At 42.8% G+C, this 17,609-nt stretch overlaps 4 protein-coding genes; 1 reads left to right on the top strand and 3 right to left on the bottom strand.

The window, feature by feature from the left end:
* Positions 1 to 8,307: 8,307 nt before the first annotated feature.
* On the bottom strand, positions 8,308 to 10,005 carry GSBLH_T00002199001 (uncharacterized protein; the record flags this gene model as incomplete). The annotated part of the gene is made up of 3 exons (XM_013040729.1): positions 8,308 to 9,150; positions 9,181 to 9,658; positions 9,689 to 10,005. The coding sequence occupies 3 exons, from the start codon at positions 10,003 to 10,005 to the stop codon at positions 8,308 to 8,310; spliced, it is 1,638 nt and encodes a 545-aa protein (XP_012896183.1).
* Positions 10,006 to 10,557: 552 nt separating this feature from the next.
* Positions 10,558 to 12,181, bottom strand: GSBLH_T00002198001 (uncharacterized protein; the record flags this gene model as incomplete). XM_013040728.1 has 6 exons in its annotated part: positions 12,044 to 12,181; positions 11,967 to 12,012; positions 11,877 to 11,932; positions 11,413 to 11,845; positions 11,299 to 11,379; positions 10,558 to 11,270 (listed from the first exon to the last, which is right to left on the bottom strand). The coding sequence occupies exons 1-6, from the start codon at positions 12,098 to 12,100 to the stop codon at positions 10,558 to 10,560; spliced, it is 1,386 nt and encodes a 461-aa protein (XP_012896182.1). The 5' UTR covers positions 12,101 to 12,181.
* Positions 12,182 to 12,278: 97 nt separating this feature from the next.
* On the bottom strand, positions 12,279 to 12,752 carry GSBLH_T00002197001 (uncharacterized protein; the record flags this gene model as incomplete). Its single annotated transcript, XM_013040727.1, has 1 exon — positions 12,279 to 12,752. One exon carries the CDS (start codon positions 12,750 to 12,752, stop codon positions 12,279 to 12,281), a length of 474 nt encoding a protein of 157 aa, XP_012896181.1.
* A 1,500-nt stretch (positions 12,753 to 14,252) lies between these two features.
* Positions 14,253 to 15,825, top strand: GSBLH_T00006400001 (uncharacterized protein; the record flags this gene model as incomplete). The annotated part of the gene is made up of 7 exons (XM_013040726.1): positions 14,253 to 14,276; positions 14,310 to 14,427; positions 14,451 to 14,540; positions 14,574 to 15,321; positions 15,353 to 15,550; positions 15,581 to 15,703; positions 15,756 to 15,825. 7 exons carry the CDS (start codon positions 14,253 to 14,255, stop codon positions 15,823 to 15,825), a joined length of 1,371 nt encoding a protein of 456 aa, XP_012896180.1.
* Between the last annotated feature and the right edge of the window lie 1,784 nt (positions 15,826 to 17,609).

The following is a 17,609-nucleotide window of genomic DNA, read 5'->3' as shown; positions in this document are numbered from 1 at the left end:
TCCATTCTATTTATCAACTATACTCGAATCGATTTCGATTGAACATACCCCAATGATACAAGTAGATTGACATTTTGAAACAGATTTGGAATATCTATTTACCATCTCTATTCAATATTTAGATCCACTTTCCAATGTCACCAAAACGAGGACAACAGAAACTCCATTATACAGAAGTTAGTGATGTTAGACTTGGAAGATCTAAAACAAATCATAACCAATCGATTCATTGTTACTACGAAGTGTCAATGAAGTTGAATCATCATCATCATCCCATCTTTCTCCCCTACCTTCCAGTATCCGATATCATATGACACATATTGTTTTTCCTTTATTATTCATTCATTCATTCATTTTGTTTTCCTTCGTCACTCAATCACTCACTCATTCATTCATAGATTGATAGATCATTGATTGTCATAAAGGAAACACTTGATTCTTTGCTTTCATTGATTCCATTTCTTCTATTGTTGACAAGGAATATTGTTATCGATTTTGATGGTTTGGAATCAATGAATGAATGGTAGGGGAGAAAGAGAGAAGTAGTAATAGCAGCAACAATAATAGTAGTAGTTGTAGTAAGCAATGGACCAAACTATCTATCAAATGATTTAATCAATAATCAGAACCTACAATACGAAATCATTTCAAATCAATCGGATTGATGTTTCGTGACAACAATCAATCCTTCCATGTAAACCGACAATCAAATGATCTTCTCTTCATTTATATTTAAATATGAATCGATTCACATAGACTCATTCAATTATGTGGATTGTTTGAAATTGATATGCATTCTTGGTATTTGCTTGTTTTCACATATCGAGTTTGTTCTTCATTTCGATCATTCCACATATCAATCTAATTGATCTATTATCCAGAATCGATCAGTAAGTATTATTGATTGATTGATTGATTGATTGATTGATCCATGATAATAATACTCATATTTCCAATAAAATGACTATTATCATGGATTTGGTTCTTTCCTTATTTCTTTATTAAACTACACATATGATTGTTTCAATATCTCTTTCTATGATGATTACTATTATTATTATTAATCATCAATAGCTATGGATTGTTCTCAGATATTATTATTCTTCTTAATCCTTTTACTGTTATTATTCTCATTATTGCTTGTTATTCACATACACATTGTTTGTTCTACAACAATTTGGTATTGATTCGATATCGGACACTGCATTGAGTTCACAATTCATCCATTTGGATTATTACTCATGTTATTGTTCGTTCCTATTATGTTGTTGCTGCTCATTACTTCATTTCATTTCATTTCACTTCATTTCATTTCATTTCATTTCTGTTCTAGACATTGCTTTTAACCACATAATCATATTATTCTTCTCATTGATTTCTATTACTGTTATTATTGTTGCTGTGCCATTTTAACGAATTCATTGTCGTTATTATTGTTGTTATTTGCTTTGTTGTTTGATAGATTCATATTATGAAAGAGTATACAGAATAGGCATCGATTCAATCAATCAATCAATCAATCAATCAATCAATCAATCAATCAATCAATCATGCTTTAAACAGTTCTAAAAGCATGAACAAATGATTGAATGATTGATTAATTGAATCGATGACATTATTGATGCAGAATTACAGTTCATTGGTTGTGATAAAGGTCTTTGTTGTTTTGTGAATCACTCCACAGAGAGAATCTTTCATTCATTCATTCGTTCATTCGTTCATTCATTGATTCAATGATTTGTTGGTTGATTCAATCATTCAATCACGCCATCCAAACCAACGTGAATCACATATGATTATATGAATGAATATAGAATAGAATAGAATAGAATGAATGAATGAACGAATGACATCCTTGTTACTGATTTACAGATCATTGGTTGTGAGTAGTGTCTTGAGATTGTCAATCAATTCTTAGATAAGATATCATTCATTCATTCATTCATTCATTCATTCATTTGATCGTATAATCATTCAAATATCCCATTGCAATTCACATTATTGGTCCACTTTATACAGATTTAACGATATTTCCTTGTCAACAATCCATCATTCATTCTTATGGTACAAAATATACATAATCACAGTATGTACTCAATTCAAATCGATGTTTGTAGGATTACTCATTCATTCATTCATTCATTTGTTTTCATTTCAGTGTTGAATTGCTGAAATCGTATTGAATCCAACTCCAATATCACAACCAATCACATTTCCATTCATTTCGATTCTCTCTCATTCACTCTTCATTATCATTATCACGTATTACATTCATAATAAATAACTAATACATATCATTGAATGGATTAAGACCTTAAGCAATGAATACTATTTCTTCTTTTCTTTTCTCATTTCTTTCATCCATTCATGATACAAACCATCTCCATGTTATGCAATCTTTGTACATCCAACTCATATTCATTCAATAGATTGTGACCAATTACACAAATCATTCCAGTACTATTCTATTCACATATAGCATACAATCTGTGATAATATCTATGAGTCATTCAGTTCCAACCACTATATACCAATCATTGTGCATTCCAACTAACAATAACGGAATTTACTACAAACTCCAATCATTCATTCATTCATCGATTGGTTATTCCAGTACTAAGTATCAACAGTATTGTTCCTGCTACTCAGAATTAGTTATTCTATGAAAATGGATTAAACAGAATCAAACATTGTGTTAAACCAATGAAATGACAGAATCGTGTTTGTCTGGATTTTGTTTGTTTTGAAGCAAAACTATGCATGATCTATGTAATTCGTTTCAGGATGTGCTAAAACAGATCCCTGTGAAATATCATCATTTCAGCTATTGTTCGTCATAATTTGTGAAAATGACTTCATTTCCATTGCTACTTCATACATATGTTATTTTCTACTATTCTATTACATTCTAGTATTGTTGTTGTTTTCATTCATATTGGCCATTTCTGATTATTCCACACTTCCCTATCTTATTTTCACAGTATTCTATTCCATGGAATATACTAATAAGCCAAAATATACAATCAATCACAAATACACATTATTCTATCTTCCCATACAGAATAATGATTATGATGATGATGACAAAACATCAACTATTCACAATCAATACTATTGAGAATAACTATTGTGAAGACTCTTGTTTGTTAATACTGCTCATTCCTTCTCTCAGCTTAGAACACAAACTAGCAACATTATTAGTTGTCACATTTAGAATGTGAATTCATTATGGGCTTTGATACAATTCATATCACACAATATGCACCAAAATGAAACAATACACATTTGTTGTTATTCTATTGCAGATATTCATTATCCAAGTATTGATTCAAAGTATCTCGAGACTATATTATACAGATTAGTCATATATCAAAGGAAATACAACAATACTTGTGATAAATGACTGATTCATCATTCCTATTTCTATTGATGAGTTCATCCATATTTAATACATGTCATATAACAAAAATGATCCTATTTTCACAATAACAAAAGCTCTTTCGACCAATAATAATATGATTTATCAACTTGTAGCCATCTTAAACCTCATTAATATGGAACAATAGTAGTAAGAAAATGACACTATTTGTGTGAAACCTGGTGGCAGTTTTCTTTATATGCTATTTTGCACAATGACCACAATTGCGATCCTTTGTCTATTGTTGTAATCGACCAACCGATTTTGAGTCCTCGACTATCGTTCCTAGGCTGTCTGGTCGACAATCATCGGTCAGGAACCAGGTTTTGTGCTTTCTTAGACCAATTCCTTTCTACTATCAACCTAGTGCTCGTTTCTATTTTTGTGTTTGTTGCATCAGTTATACTTGGGTGCAAGAAAGCAGTAGACGTACCTAGCTAAGGTGAATTATTGTTATTTCTCTTGTATTTACATGTTTGTTTGCTTATTTGTAATGACCGAAAGCCAATGTGTGTACATTGTCATCACAAATCCATCTATTGTTGTCTATGCAAGTCATAAGTGTCTTTGGTAAAGAGAGAACATGCATTATTCCATTCTCATACAAGATTCACCTATCAATGGTACATTCGATTCAATCAATCCTTACAAGTTCAGAAATCCATTTATCACTTCCATGACTGTTCTATCCAAATCCAATCAAGTCATGTTCAATAATGTGGACTCAACCAATGTGGTGACAAACACCAATGGTGAAGAGGTAACGATCTCGCCTGGTTATTATACACTGACTGAAATCATTGCCATTCTGAACACCATGATTAATAATACTACATTCTCAATTTCCACAATGGATACAAGTTATGAGTGTATTTGGATCCAATCTCCATACTCTATCGATTCTACGAGGTATATATGATATCGAAACGATCATTGCAATGTTGAATGCGAGTGATTCTCTATTTGAAATAGTGTATAGTGGAGAAAATGCATTTCGAGTCTATAACCAGTTTGTGATTCTTCCTCTGACACAACTTATTCATTCCTTGAATAATGCGATCCATTTATCGAGGTGTGTGGGGAGCATGAATGAGATCAAGGAACTACGGAAGCCAGCAAAACGAAGAGGCGCCACTCGAATGATCATCAACGGATTCAAGAGAAACATATACTTCATCGATCTTATCGATTTCTCTTCCAAACTACACAAATGGATACAGGAAGTATTGAGAAGACATAAGAGTACCGGATTCTATAAGAATCGTGGATACAAATATGTCCTTGTATGCATTGATGGATATTCGAAATACCTGATGACTCGGAAACTGAAAAGCAAGAGTGCCACAGAAGTCACTCATGCGATGAAGGATATCATTCAAACATATGGTGAATCACCAAAGCATATTTGCTCGGATCGAGGTACCGAGTTCACCAATGCGATCTTTCGTACCAACATCTTGAACAAGTATGACATCATCATGTATCACATGGATTCAGCGAATAAGGCAGTACTAGCTGAACGAGCAATTCGAGATATCAAGGAACACATCATGGTTCCATTCAATCAATCAATGGAAAGGTGTATGGTTTGACTTGATCGATGGTGCAGTTCATAGACATAATGGAAGGAAGAACAGAGACATCGGATATACACCCAATGACATTTGGAACAACAACGATATCTTGTACACAGAGAAAACAGAACCATCCAACATGACAGCAAAGGACAACACCTCAATTCGATGTTGGTGATTATGTTGGAGTGACACGAAGACCTCGCATTCTGGAAAAGCGATCATTGACGAGCAAATGGTCTCAGGACTTGGTTGAAGTTGTTGACATTGACGATCACATCATGCCATTGATGTACGAAGTGAAGAATGTGGAAAGCGATAGCACATAGAAGTGTTATCATTGAGAACTGCTGGCAAGCAAATGGAAACCACAACCAGCACCACCCATTACTCGATCCAAGAGTGGTAAAGAACCCAATGCATTGAGAGAGGCAGCAAGATCACATCGACCCATTATGAGCACCCAGAAGAAGAAACAACAACCTCGCTCAAGTGTTCGAAAACGATCGTGATGCTCTTCACACCTACCAGACATACAAGAAAAGGGATATTCGTGAATGCAGAGATCGTATGACTCTCACTTGTCTATTCTATTCCATTTATCAGTTTGGTATGGGAAAGGGGCACAAGATTGTTGAGTGTATCGATGAATGGCACATCGATCAATGACACACCATCCATTGAAACACTCACCTTGTATCCCTTATCCACAATCGATTCGATGGAATCACAATGTTTGAATAGGGCATCATTCTCATTGTAACATGGAATCGATGTGATCGCCAGATATAAAGCAGAAGATAATTGGAATTGGCATTGATTATTGAATGGTTGAGTGGATGTGGGTGTATGTTCAAACAGTGTGGCATTATTGACTTTCACAAAACACTCAGAAGGTGCTATCCATGAATATTGATGAACGTCATCCACTGTCTCACACACGAGGACATGCTTGCCATCGTTCTCTGGCATATTGATGAGTATGTTATCGAGTTTTTTGAACGTGTAATTGTTTGGATTGCTGCTGAATATGTACGACATTGATTGATTCAATTTACTTTGGTTGATTTCGTTAATAGGGTTTTATATAAACACTCCTCAAATAAGCTCCATTCATATTCGAATATGTGAAGTTGTTGAGTGAGAATCGAGCAAAGTTCAATACCACTGTGGAGGAGAACCTGTACAAGCTGTTGGCAAACTCGACAAATGGCAAATTCGTGGAAACTGGGCTGAATCGAATGAAAGTGAAGTTCACCACCACAGGGAATGAATGCGAAGCTACCATTTAAAAACATGGGTACGATATGATCGCAGGGACTACCATAAATTCCGAGTATCTGGATGGTATCAAACTGAATACAGAGGTGAGGAAAGTGGTGAAACCATTCTTCATCAGATTTGCCATTCTCGACATGTCCAAACACATCATCTAGGATTTCTACTACAATGTGTTCAAGAACACATTTGATAACATGAAGCTGTTGGGTCAGAACACAGGCTCGTTCATCGTGCAGTTAAACGATCAAGGGAACAACATTCACAAGATGTGTGACATGTACAAGTCGTTCGATTTCTCGGAGTTGGATAATACGAGCTATTTCTGTGGACAACTTGTGACTATTACGATCAGAAAGTGAGCAAGAGAAAGTTCCCTTCATTGTCATCATTCCTCAACTTCAACAAGAAACTAGAGGAACCCATTTTGAAGGATGAACACAATGTCCATCGTATCACAGAGTTTGTGGGACTCAGACCGAAGATATTGTTGTCTGATTGATTAGAAGCAAGTGATACACAATGTAGTAAATGGTGTTCCATGTAATGTGGCAATCGATGGTGAGAAAATGCGTGTGAAGAACACCGATTTGTACAAGCGTGTACTTGAGGCAGAGAGGAAGGGAGATGCAGTGAGCGAAGGTACATTCAAACCCATCAACAACCAAGCATTCACAATTACCATCATGGAGCTTACCGAAACACTCAAAACGTGCACAGGTAACGAAAGATGAATCTTAGACGACAATGTGCATACACTAAAAATCGTGCATTATCGTTTGTCTGACATGTAAAAACGAGTTGTCTTTCCTTTGGTCAGAACAATACAATCATGAAAGTGATGAAGGGGTTCCGATATTTGTAAGGGTTGATCCACGAGTACTTACCGTTACTAAATAAACCTTGGATGAGCATGCAATAGTACATGGTTTACCTCACCTTACCATAAACAGCTAAGGTAAGCTTAATGTAATATAGTCAACATTTCACACCACATTTCCAATAATGAACAAAAATACTAGTTCTCTAAGGTCAGCAACAGCGATAAAAACTAAACAAATAATTAAAGTCAACTTCGAGCTGTAGTCTCGCAACTGACGAAATCTGAGAAATAACTCGAACCACAAACCACCCTTAATAAACCAACATAATTGACACACAATCAACATCCAAATAATACTGACAGACTATTCACTCATTCGTTCATTCACTCACTCATTCATTCACTCATTCATTGAATTGATTTGTTAATAAAAGAAAAAGAGGAATGATAAGAAAAGAAATGGGTAGTATTAAAATGGAGTGTGAGTGAATGATGATAAGAATGTGATGTTTAAATAGGCAATTGAATAATAATAAAATGAGAACGGCCATATCTGATGGAAAGCGCCCTAACCCGTCCGATCTAGGAAGCTAAGTCATCACGAGTCGAGTTAGTACCAGTGTGGGTGACTCGCTGAGAAGTCTCGATGCTGTTCTTTTACTATTTTATTTTATTCTATTCCTCGCACTCCACTTCATTCCATTCCACTCCACACATCTATTCATCCATTGTTATTATTATTAAACCAAACCATTCCCTCACTCACTTTTTCTCTCACTTTCATTCGCTCGCTACATTCAAGACACTTTACTTACCTTTTTTCGTTACCAATGCATTGTTTATCGTTTCTCTTTTTTTGGATAATGGAATGGATTTTGGGGGCGCTAACAAACTCTATGCCCAAGAATCTTCTAATATTGAATATAACAATTGGAGAAGGATGACGATATGTGGAGGATGTATTTCTTTTACAAATAGAATTATGATTCCAGATTCTATTTATCGTTTCTTGGTTATTGACAAACAAACTATTAAACAAAAGCATTAATATGGATAATACATTCAATCATCATAACTAGTAACAAGACAAATTTCCACCCCAATTCAATTCCATATTCACTCTCGTGTTTCTTCCATAAAAGTGTAGAAGAAAATCCCTTATTTCCAAATCGATTAGCCATCAAAATAATCAAATCATTCATTCATTCATTCATTCATTCACTTTTCTTCTTTTTATTCAACGACTCTAATCGCTGTATGTAATGAAACGCCCGATCCTTCGTCTTTTCTGTCCACCAAATGCGAACCCCGTGGTTATCCACGTATTCTGACTCAACCAAATTATCGCGGGAAACTGACTTCCACTCTTCCTCCGATATTGGAATAACCGCGGAATTCACCACTTCCAAAAATCTCCCCGATTTCTGTATTTCCATTGTATCCCCGCGGAACAACGCGGGCGTTTCTTTCCCTCGTTTGGCTTGAAACTCCTCCCTCCAGTCCATAAAAAGTCGCTTTTTTCTGCATTCAAAAGTTACCACTTTTCCATTTTCTGGAATCATAAAAATCGGCCCATTTTTGTGCATCTTGGAATAGTATTTCGACAGGCCGACACAATTCGCCTTATCCCCGTGAATCAAAACAACGCACGACGCGCCCGTTCGCTCAATCAGCCGGCAATTCGCCTTTCGATCTGGATGTGCAGAAAAAGGCACTATTTTTCGTTGACATAAAACAGGGATATTTTTGCCATCCAAAGTCACCGCGGGACTATTCATGATCTGTCCGGCGATGGTATCGGGCGAATTTTGTCCTAAAAAAATCACCATGTTTTTTGGATTTCCGGCAATCGAGGGAAACACGGCTTTTGAAACGCCCGAGGTCATGGTGGGATGAGTGGCGAAGAGGAGAAACGGCTCCTCGGAGGCCGCGAATTCCATTCGAAAGGGCTGAATTCGATCGGATTGGAGAGAAAGCGGATGAGAAGTCCAGGAAGAATAGTACGAAAAGAGAGGCAGCGTGCTCTTGGTGTCCTGGCTGCTGAAGTAAATCGGCGTCTATAAGTCAAGCGTCCAGAGGAAGCGAACGGTCAGATTTTTGGAGTTCCATAAATCGAGAAACATCGCGAGGAGTTCCTGGGTGTGGCCGATGCCGTAGCACGGGATCAGCACTTTCCCGCGGTTCTGGATTGTGCTCAGAACGCTGTCGAGCAAAGTGTTCTTGCGGTCTTCGTAGCTTTTGAACTCGGTATTACCGTACGTGCATTCCATGATTAACATATCCAAATTCCCGGGACGGAGAAACCGTGCTGGCAGCTGATAGGACGGGATAAAACCACCAGGCTCGTCGGAGAAGTCGCCGGTGTAGAGGATGGAGCGGCCGTAGGCTTCGATCTCCCACATAACGGCGCCTAAAACATGGCCAGCGATGTGAGCGGTGATTCGAAGGTTCGGATTCAATTGGATTGACTCGTTGACCGTCACTTCGCGGATGTGTTTGGTCAGCTTCGCGAAGGTCTCCATGGTGACTGTGGATTGGACTTGGGCTTGGTTGGTCAGAAGCACGCTATGCGTCAGGTGATGAAAACATCTTCACCGATTGTTGCGGAGAAGCAAGGGGAGCACCGCACGTGTTGGGCTCGATGCGTAGATATCGCCCTTGTATTTCAATTGTTCCGTGAGATACAGGAGACCGCCGATGTGATCCATATGAAAGTGAGAAATGAGAACAGCAGTGATATCGTTAACAGTCATTGATTTGGGAAGCTTTGAAAAATCAGGCAGAGCCTTTTTGGTATCTTTTCCGACAAAGGAGCCGCAGTCGAGAAGGACGTGCTGATCTCCGACGGAAAGTAGAAAACAGCTCTTCCCTATACTTTGCCCTCCTCCAAGAACTGTCAGACTGATTTGCATTTCCTTCATTCAACCAAAACGTGAGTGTAGGCAGTACTTCTATTTAAAAATCAAAAATAGTATAGAACAATACACAAATTACAATCAACAGTAGTAATAATAATCCTTGTAAGAAACACTTGCTTGAATCGAATTGAAAAGAAAAATGGAGGAGAGGGGCATCGATCCCCTTACCTCTCGCATGCTAAGCGAGCGCTCTACCATCTGAGCTACACCCCCTACAACAGAAGGAATTGATTTGGTATTGTTATCATTTGGATTCTTCTATGTTGTAATAAAATATGAGCTTTTAAGAGAAAAGAGGGAATCACTTGAATGGTAAAGAATAATTGGCAAGTGATAAATCCATGCAATGAAATACGTTTTTTATCATCTTGAATCCTTCTCACAACACACCCAATCCTACGCTTTATCTCAAGTATTATCCTTCTCTTCGTCCATTTATTGACACTTGCACACAAATCAATAATACAAATCCTTATTCCATCTTCTCCCTCCGTTTCCTCCTTCAATCCACGTCTCTCAAACAAACACCCCAAAGAAAACTTCATCTTAGAAGTAATAAACTCTCGGACTAATAGTATGCAAATGTAACGCCAATGTTCCCAACTCTCCATTCCGCGTCAGCACAAGCCTCACAATCTTCCCCAGCACCATAACCTCCCTAAATAAATTCTTCAGCTTCTTCTCGCTGACCTCTTCATTCATCTTCCATTTCTCCCCTTCAAACTTCACTACCTTCTCTCCGAACTCCTTCACGATCTCCTTCTCCGCTTCTTCGCTGTCCGTCACCAAAAACACCTTCGCGTCTTCCCGATTCGACAATTCTCTGATCACATCAAATCGCCCCATCAGTCGTTTCATCGCTTCTTCCCGCGTCATCCGTTTCATCAGCGCCTCCAATTCAAAACAAACCCCGATCATCCGATTCTCCTGCATCATCATCATCATCGGCTTCATCTCAGCTCGCATATACTCGCTCGGCGCGAACAGATTCGGCATAGCCATCGAATACCAGTTCGTCTGCATCCGCACGAACGACGACGTCTTTAATGATTTCACCATGTCCTTCATCCGGTTCAGATAAAAATGATTCGCGAAAAACCGCGAAAAAACGTCCCCATTCGATGCGATTCCCACGGTTCCCGTGTGGAACTTGGCGAACTCGTTGCCGTCGGAGATGCCCTTGGAGGAACGCGACAAATCGACGTAGTCGGCGATGGACGGGACTTTGCGGAACGCGGAGAGCTGCAGTCGACCGCATTCTAGAAAGAAGGGCGATTTCTGGAATACCAGAATCCGGAGCTGGGAGCGGGTAGATGATGTTGGGTAGCGGAGAGGCGAAGAAATGGGGCGGGAGAAGATTGGCGTAGTCTGGGTGTAAATGAATGAAAAAAAGAAAAAAACATTGGAAGGGACGGTTGTTGAGAATGGAGAGAAGAAGCACGTCGCACGCGCCCTTCATCTGCGTGAGGACGGACTGGCCCGAACGGCTGAGGTAGACGAACGGGCGGATCTCGGAGGAGTGTCGCTGGATGCGGGGGAGATAGTTACGATTCATGTAATTCGTAAAAAAAATCCCGCTCCCTTCCCAGGTCTTTGCAACGTATGCAGAACGCAAAACTGGCGATTTGGGCTGGTATAACTCACTGTAGATGCCTGCGCTCGATTCGCGACATTTTGCAGGAAATATCACATCATCTGGATTGAACGAGGAGCTTACCACCTCGGCCTTTGGCTTTGGCTTCGGTTTTGGCTTCGGCTTGGCCTGCGGCTTCGCAGCAGTCGTTTTGGCCTTCGAACTCTTAACGGACTGCACAAACGTGGAGTCTTGCATGCCCTAAAACTAAGGCATATCACACAATTCAAACTTGTGAGTCACCAAAATTGGCATTCAGAGAAGCAGAATTACCATATGCAAACCTCTCTACACAGTTAGCATCGCTCGACCGATTCCATACCCGCTTCTAGATCACCCTTTTCAACTATATAGTTATGTCCATATTTCTACACATTAGAAGTGCGGAAAAAAACCCACGATGCCATCAGAATTACTAAACATACCGGCTTTGTAATCCATGACGATTACAAGCATCAACAAAAAGGATAATAAAAGCACCATGTAATTGACAAGATTCTGTGTCTGAGCAGTCACACTCCCCATCCTGAGTCAAACTATGTAAAAGAGTTTATATATTTATAGTGAAAAGCATCCAAAAATAGGCATCTGAATTTTTCGCTTGGTCAAATTGCTCTGGTTAACAAACAAAACTTCAAGAAAAATATTCAACAGAACGGCAGTTCGTGTTCAAACCCACAGCTACTGTGCTAAACCGACTATTCGGAGTCACCACCAAGTGATTGCACAAACTCAACAGATGCAGCTCCATCACTGCGCGCATCAGCGCCGACTCGCTCGGATTCCGCCCCACATTCTGCAGCTCCAATTTCTGAACCCGCAGCACGCGTCCCGGAAACTCTCTCTCCATCAGCGAATCAAATTCCTCCGAATCCCCCGCCAAAAACATCAAATTCCCGCGGTCTCCCATGAGCTCCTTCAACTTGGGGAGCATCTTCTCGACGCTCTGCTGCGTGACGACATCGCCGGTCCCGCGCTCGTGCGTTTTGGCGGCGGAATCGGCGAAGGAAGGCTGGGTTCGGATGTGAACGCCGACGGATGTGGCTTTGGAGAGCAGCGCGCTGAGCGGCGCAGCGATGCGTTTGAGATAGGAGGAGGGCTGGAACATGCTGGGGAGGCAGCTGGCGTACCAGTCCTGCGCTGTGGGTTTGGTGGCGGTGCCGAAGACTTTGGCGATGGGTTTGGCGAAAGAAGGAAGGGAAAGAAGGGTGGAGGAGAAAGGAATGGCTGCAGAAAGAGAAGTGGCGCCTTGGTAAAGAGAGTTGAAGTCGCCGCTGGCGGTGACGCCAGGGACGGGAGTGGATTGAGTGATGTGGATGGAGGAAGGGAAGCGAGGCCGAAGCTGCTTCGCATAGTTGAGAATGATGTGTTCGCGCTCTAGAAGTGAGCGAGAAGGAAATGGAAAGAAAACCAGTGTCTTTCTTTAAAGGAACGGGGTAGGTGATGTTAAAAAGAGGAAAAAGGTAGTAGTGAGGTTTGATCGTGGGCGTGTAGACTACGAAAATGAGCAGTCCACACAGACAACAAACATTTGAAAACACGATTCGTTAGAAGACAAAGCAAAAGAGTGTCGCAGAAGCCCAGCATTTGGCCGCCCAGTCCGATCTCGTCGACCTTCAGATACACGACGGGGTTTTCGGACGCGGATTGGCTCGTGAGGAATGGGAGATACACGTTCGTGATGTATTTCTTTAACGTGTTGGAACCCACCTTCCACTTGGTCGTGGGCGCCGTGATGGAGAGCGGCTGCGTCGAATACGGCTTGTAGAAACGTGTGTAGCGGTACAATTTGATCGGAAGAAACACGCTGAGCTTGGTGGACGAGGAACCCTTTTGAGGAAGTTCAAGAGGGGAATTGCCGCTATGAGTTGTCTCCGCGCTACTTCCATGAGTGGACGCAGCACTGGACGAACTTGAACTTGAACTTGAACTTGAACTTGAACTTGAAAAATGACTTGAACTACTGGCAGTGTTCGTAGTTCTGTCGCTGTTGGGTTTGTTAAAGATGGTTTGTTGATTAATACTATTATAGCCACTGAGTTCGTTTTGCATGGTATTGGCATTCAAATTTGGGTCATTAAAATAATGGCTCTCTTTTACACTTAAAGCTCCTGATGCGTCGGATGTCCTCGAGATAGTAGTAGTAGTAGACTGAACGACGGAAGAAGATAGCTGATACCCTCCTTCAGATGTGGAAAGGCCCATCCAATTCGCACCAGGTCGCAGAGAGTGATCACTCGGATATTCGTTCTTAATAAACTCATAAAGGCCACTCTAAGCATGAGTCATCTGGATTGAAAGTACAGAACGATGAAGTGGGGCAGAACTATTCACTACCCAGATAGTATAAGATACACCAATAATTAATACAACCAACGTATATAGGAGACATGAGCGTTCCTGTACTCCCAATGAGAGCATTGCCAAATAAAAAGATTGTAAGTTAAGCTAAAGGGTAAAGTGATCATTTGTTATCATGTCATTATAGTTTTTTCCCACAAAGTCTTCGTTTTGGTTGTTTTTATTCATGTTGGCTTTGTGCAATGGAAGGACTCTGTATCATCTGCTAATTGCGGTATTCGCAATCCTCTTGACGATTCTTGATTTGATGTTCTTTGAAACTAAGTCCCACGTAAGTTGTGGGTATCCCTTTTTAAATATTTAGAATTCTACACCGATATTTCATCATGTTGTGATCGTTCCTCCCGAGCAGTCTATTTATTCATCCCAGAACGCGGCCTTTAATTCACTAGAGTCTTTAGAGTCCGTAAACGGTGTTTTCAGTTAGTGTATTGTTCATTCGTAGAGGAAAGGGCAACGGATGATCCCAACGGCTTTTGTGAACATGGAATTCCCGAATCGATCTCTCCATCCATTCCGAGAGCGGCTTCTTCGGGTATGGTTTCACTTTATTCTTTATTCTCTCCAGAAAGTTTTGTAAAGAAGCGAACAATCTCGATTATTCCCTATTTCGATGTGTCTTACCGCGAATTATCCCTCCCCAAAGTGTTCGACGTACTCTCCCTTTCTCTTCCTCTCTCATTCATTCTAGGAATCCTTTCCCCTTTATTCCTCTCTCTTCCAACTCCTCTCCTCCCACCCCTCCTACCGCATCACGTCCTTCCCTTCTCTCTCATCATCACTCCCAGCATCATCGATCTCCCCTCCTTCCAATTCTGGTGGCACCACACCGATCCTCCTTCCCACGCCCGCTTTCGCTCCCTCCTCCAGAACGGCCAAGTCCAGTTCAACGCGGGCATGTGGACTGCCGCCAACATCGCCCTCCTCGAAGAAAACGACCTCATTGACCTCCTCACCGCGGGGAAGCGATGGATCCTCTCCGTATTCAACGTCACCGTCACCACCGGGATCATCATGGGCGATGCCTCCTATCCCCGCGGGTTTCTATCGATTCTGCGGAAGGCCGGATTGGAGCTGGTCATAATGTACCATATGTCCGTGAATAGTCCCTATTTCGATAAATCGGATCCATATGGCCCCTATTACGCCCACGGTGGGGTCAATAAAACCACCGGCGAATTTCTGTCGCAGACGCCGAATCTCTACGAATTTGGGCCCACCTCGTCGGATTGCATCCGCATCATGCATGCCTATCTGGAAGAGAGCCGGTTCGTGAGTCACCTCGTCAACGTGGGCTGCATCGCCGACAACACGCAGTAGGCGGTGCATTCCCGCGGTTCCGTGCAGACGAGCCACGCAGCGCGGCTGGCAAGCGGAACTGCAGCGCTGGGCGGCGACGCAGCTCAGCGCCGCGCACCCGAACCACGAGCACGTCGCTCTTCTCTGGAACGTGCAGAGCCAGCGCTGCGCCTCGCTCGCCGACGCGTTCATTGCCGCGGGAGAGCTCGTGAAACTGCCCTTGGAGGCGGTGAGAGCGCGGGCTTTGTGAGAAATTGGGTCGAGAATGAGCGGTAGAATGAACACTGTTGATGAGTTCGCGGGGATTCTGGCGGGCGATCATGGCAGGCTCCCGCGGGTGGAGCGCTCCATGGTCCCGGTGCTGTGGAGCAGGGCGAAGCGCCCGCTGGAGTTCGCGGTGTACGCGAACCATCCGCTGGTGAAGGGACTGATCCGCCACGCCGACCAGCAGTTCCGACACGTCGAAACGCTCTTCGGCTGCCGCGAAGCCGCCAAATGGACCGGGACCGATGGGTCATTAGGGTCATTAGGGGCCAATGGGTCATTAGGGGCCATGAAGTCAATTGGGTCATTAGGGACCATAAAATCAATGGGGTCATCAGGAACCTCAAAGACCTCGGATTCAATGGGGGCATTAGGGGACATAAAGGCAATTGGGTCATTAGGGACCACAGGCTCCACAGGCTCCACGGTGGCGGCGATTCGGACGTTGGACCAAATTCGGGAGATTCTTTCGCTTTCCAAAAATCGGTACTATTTTGGAGGCCTGACCAATTGGCCGATTTATGAGGGAATTCTGGCGGAGTTACATCGTGCCATGACGCTCATGTCCTTGGTCATGGAACACAGTTTCCCCGTTTCCCCGGAATTATCCTATTCCCTGGATGACCCAATTTTTGATGTCCCCAATTCCATTTTCGACCAATCCGTCGACCTGGGCGTTTCAAACCGGCTCCTTCTCCGAATCTCCAACTTCCAGCCGGTTCCCCGCGGGAAAATCGTCTCCATTCCCGTGATTGACCCGCACTTCTGCGTCCACGACGAATCGGGCCGAATTCTGCCGTTCCAATTAACCCCCGATTTCGAAACTCCCTTCTTCCTCTCCTTCGAAGCCTCGCTCCCCGCGGGGAGCTCGCGTGTCTACCAGCTGCGTCGCTGTAACGCCCCGCTGGACGCGCTGGCGAGGCGTGTTCCCCGCGATTCTTCGCGCGAGCAGCGGTTCGGAACGGCGGAGTTCGGTCTGTTGGTGTCTCCCGCGGGGATTCTTCGCGGCGTGGAGGTGGGCGGGAGCGTGGTGGAGTTCGGCGCGACGTTGGGGTTCTTCGTGGGGAGCGACAAGCGGACGGTGCGATCGGGGTTGTAAGCGATGAAAGAGAGGTGGAGGCGTAGCCGCGTGTCGACGATGAAGATGATTCGGAACGAGAAGAACGCTTATCTGATGAACATCGGGAGCAATATCGTCAATCTCGCGAAGCCGCCGTTCCCCGTGGAAATCCTCGACGGACCCGTATTCACACAAATTCGGCAGGATTTCGGGCAAAACGCAGCGCTCGTCACGCGCGTCTTCAAGGCTTCCAATCGAATTCTGCGAAGAAGTTTGCAGCAATTCGTTCTGCTCGACAAAATCGAAATGGCGCAGGAGTTTCTCCTACACGTTTCAACCGGTTTCCACGATTCCACCATCCTCGTCGACGAGGGCGGCGTTTCCGCCAAGGAACTCCCGCCGAACCCCACGAGTTCGATCGAATTCTTCGGCGTAACGCCCAGAACCGTCCCAGCCAATCAGCAAATTCGTCATCCAGCAGGGTTTCATCGACGGCCATTTTGTCCGAATAACCACGGTAACCGACCGGATCCACGCGGGCGGACCGTCTCCCATCCCCGGGAGTTTCAATCTGCTGCTTCGCCGAACCACCAAATTCGCGGATATTTGCGACTACCCCGAAAAAACCCAGAATATTTGGAACCGCGATTCTTCGCAGAATAAACCGGGCGATCCTTTGCAGATCAAACGCGTTCAGTTATCCCATGATAATCATATAGAAAGGAAATTTCTTCGAACTCCCGCGGGTAACTGATCGGTTTCACGCGTTCTTCTGGATGATGGGAGTTACGTTAGATACGGACCAGGGAAATTATATGGTGGATAATTACGAGGACAAATTCGTCGATCGCATGGAGTTCTGGTTCCACTTCGAAGTCGCAGAGAACCGCGGGGAACTCAAGGATTCTGTCCAAGAGTGCGTTTGGGGCCGAGTCGAAACGTAGAATCGTGGAAACCACGGTGGAATCGCCTTCGATTCTG

Source organism: Blastocystis hominis, assembly GCF_000151665.1.
Source record: "Blastocystis hominis, Singapore isolate B (sub-type 7) whole genome shotgun sequence assembly, scaffold_17".
NCBI lineage: Eukaryota > Bigyra > Opalinata > Blastocystidae > Blastocystis > Blastocystis hominis.
This window is presented reverse-complemented; position numbering and strand designations above follow the sequence as displayed.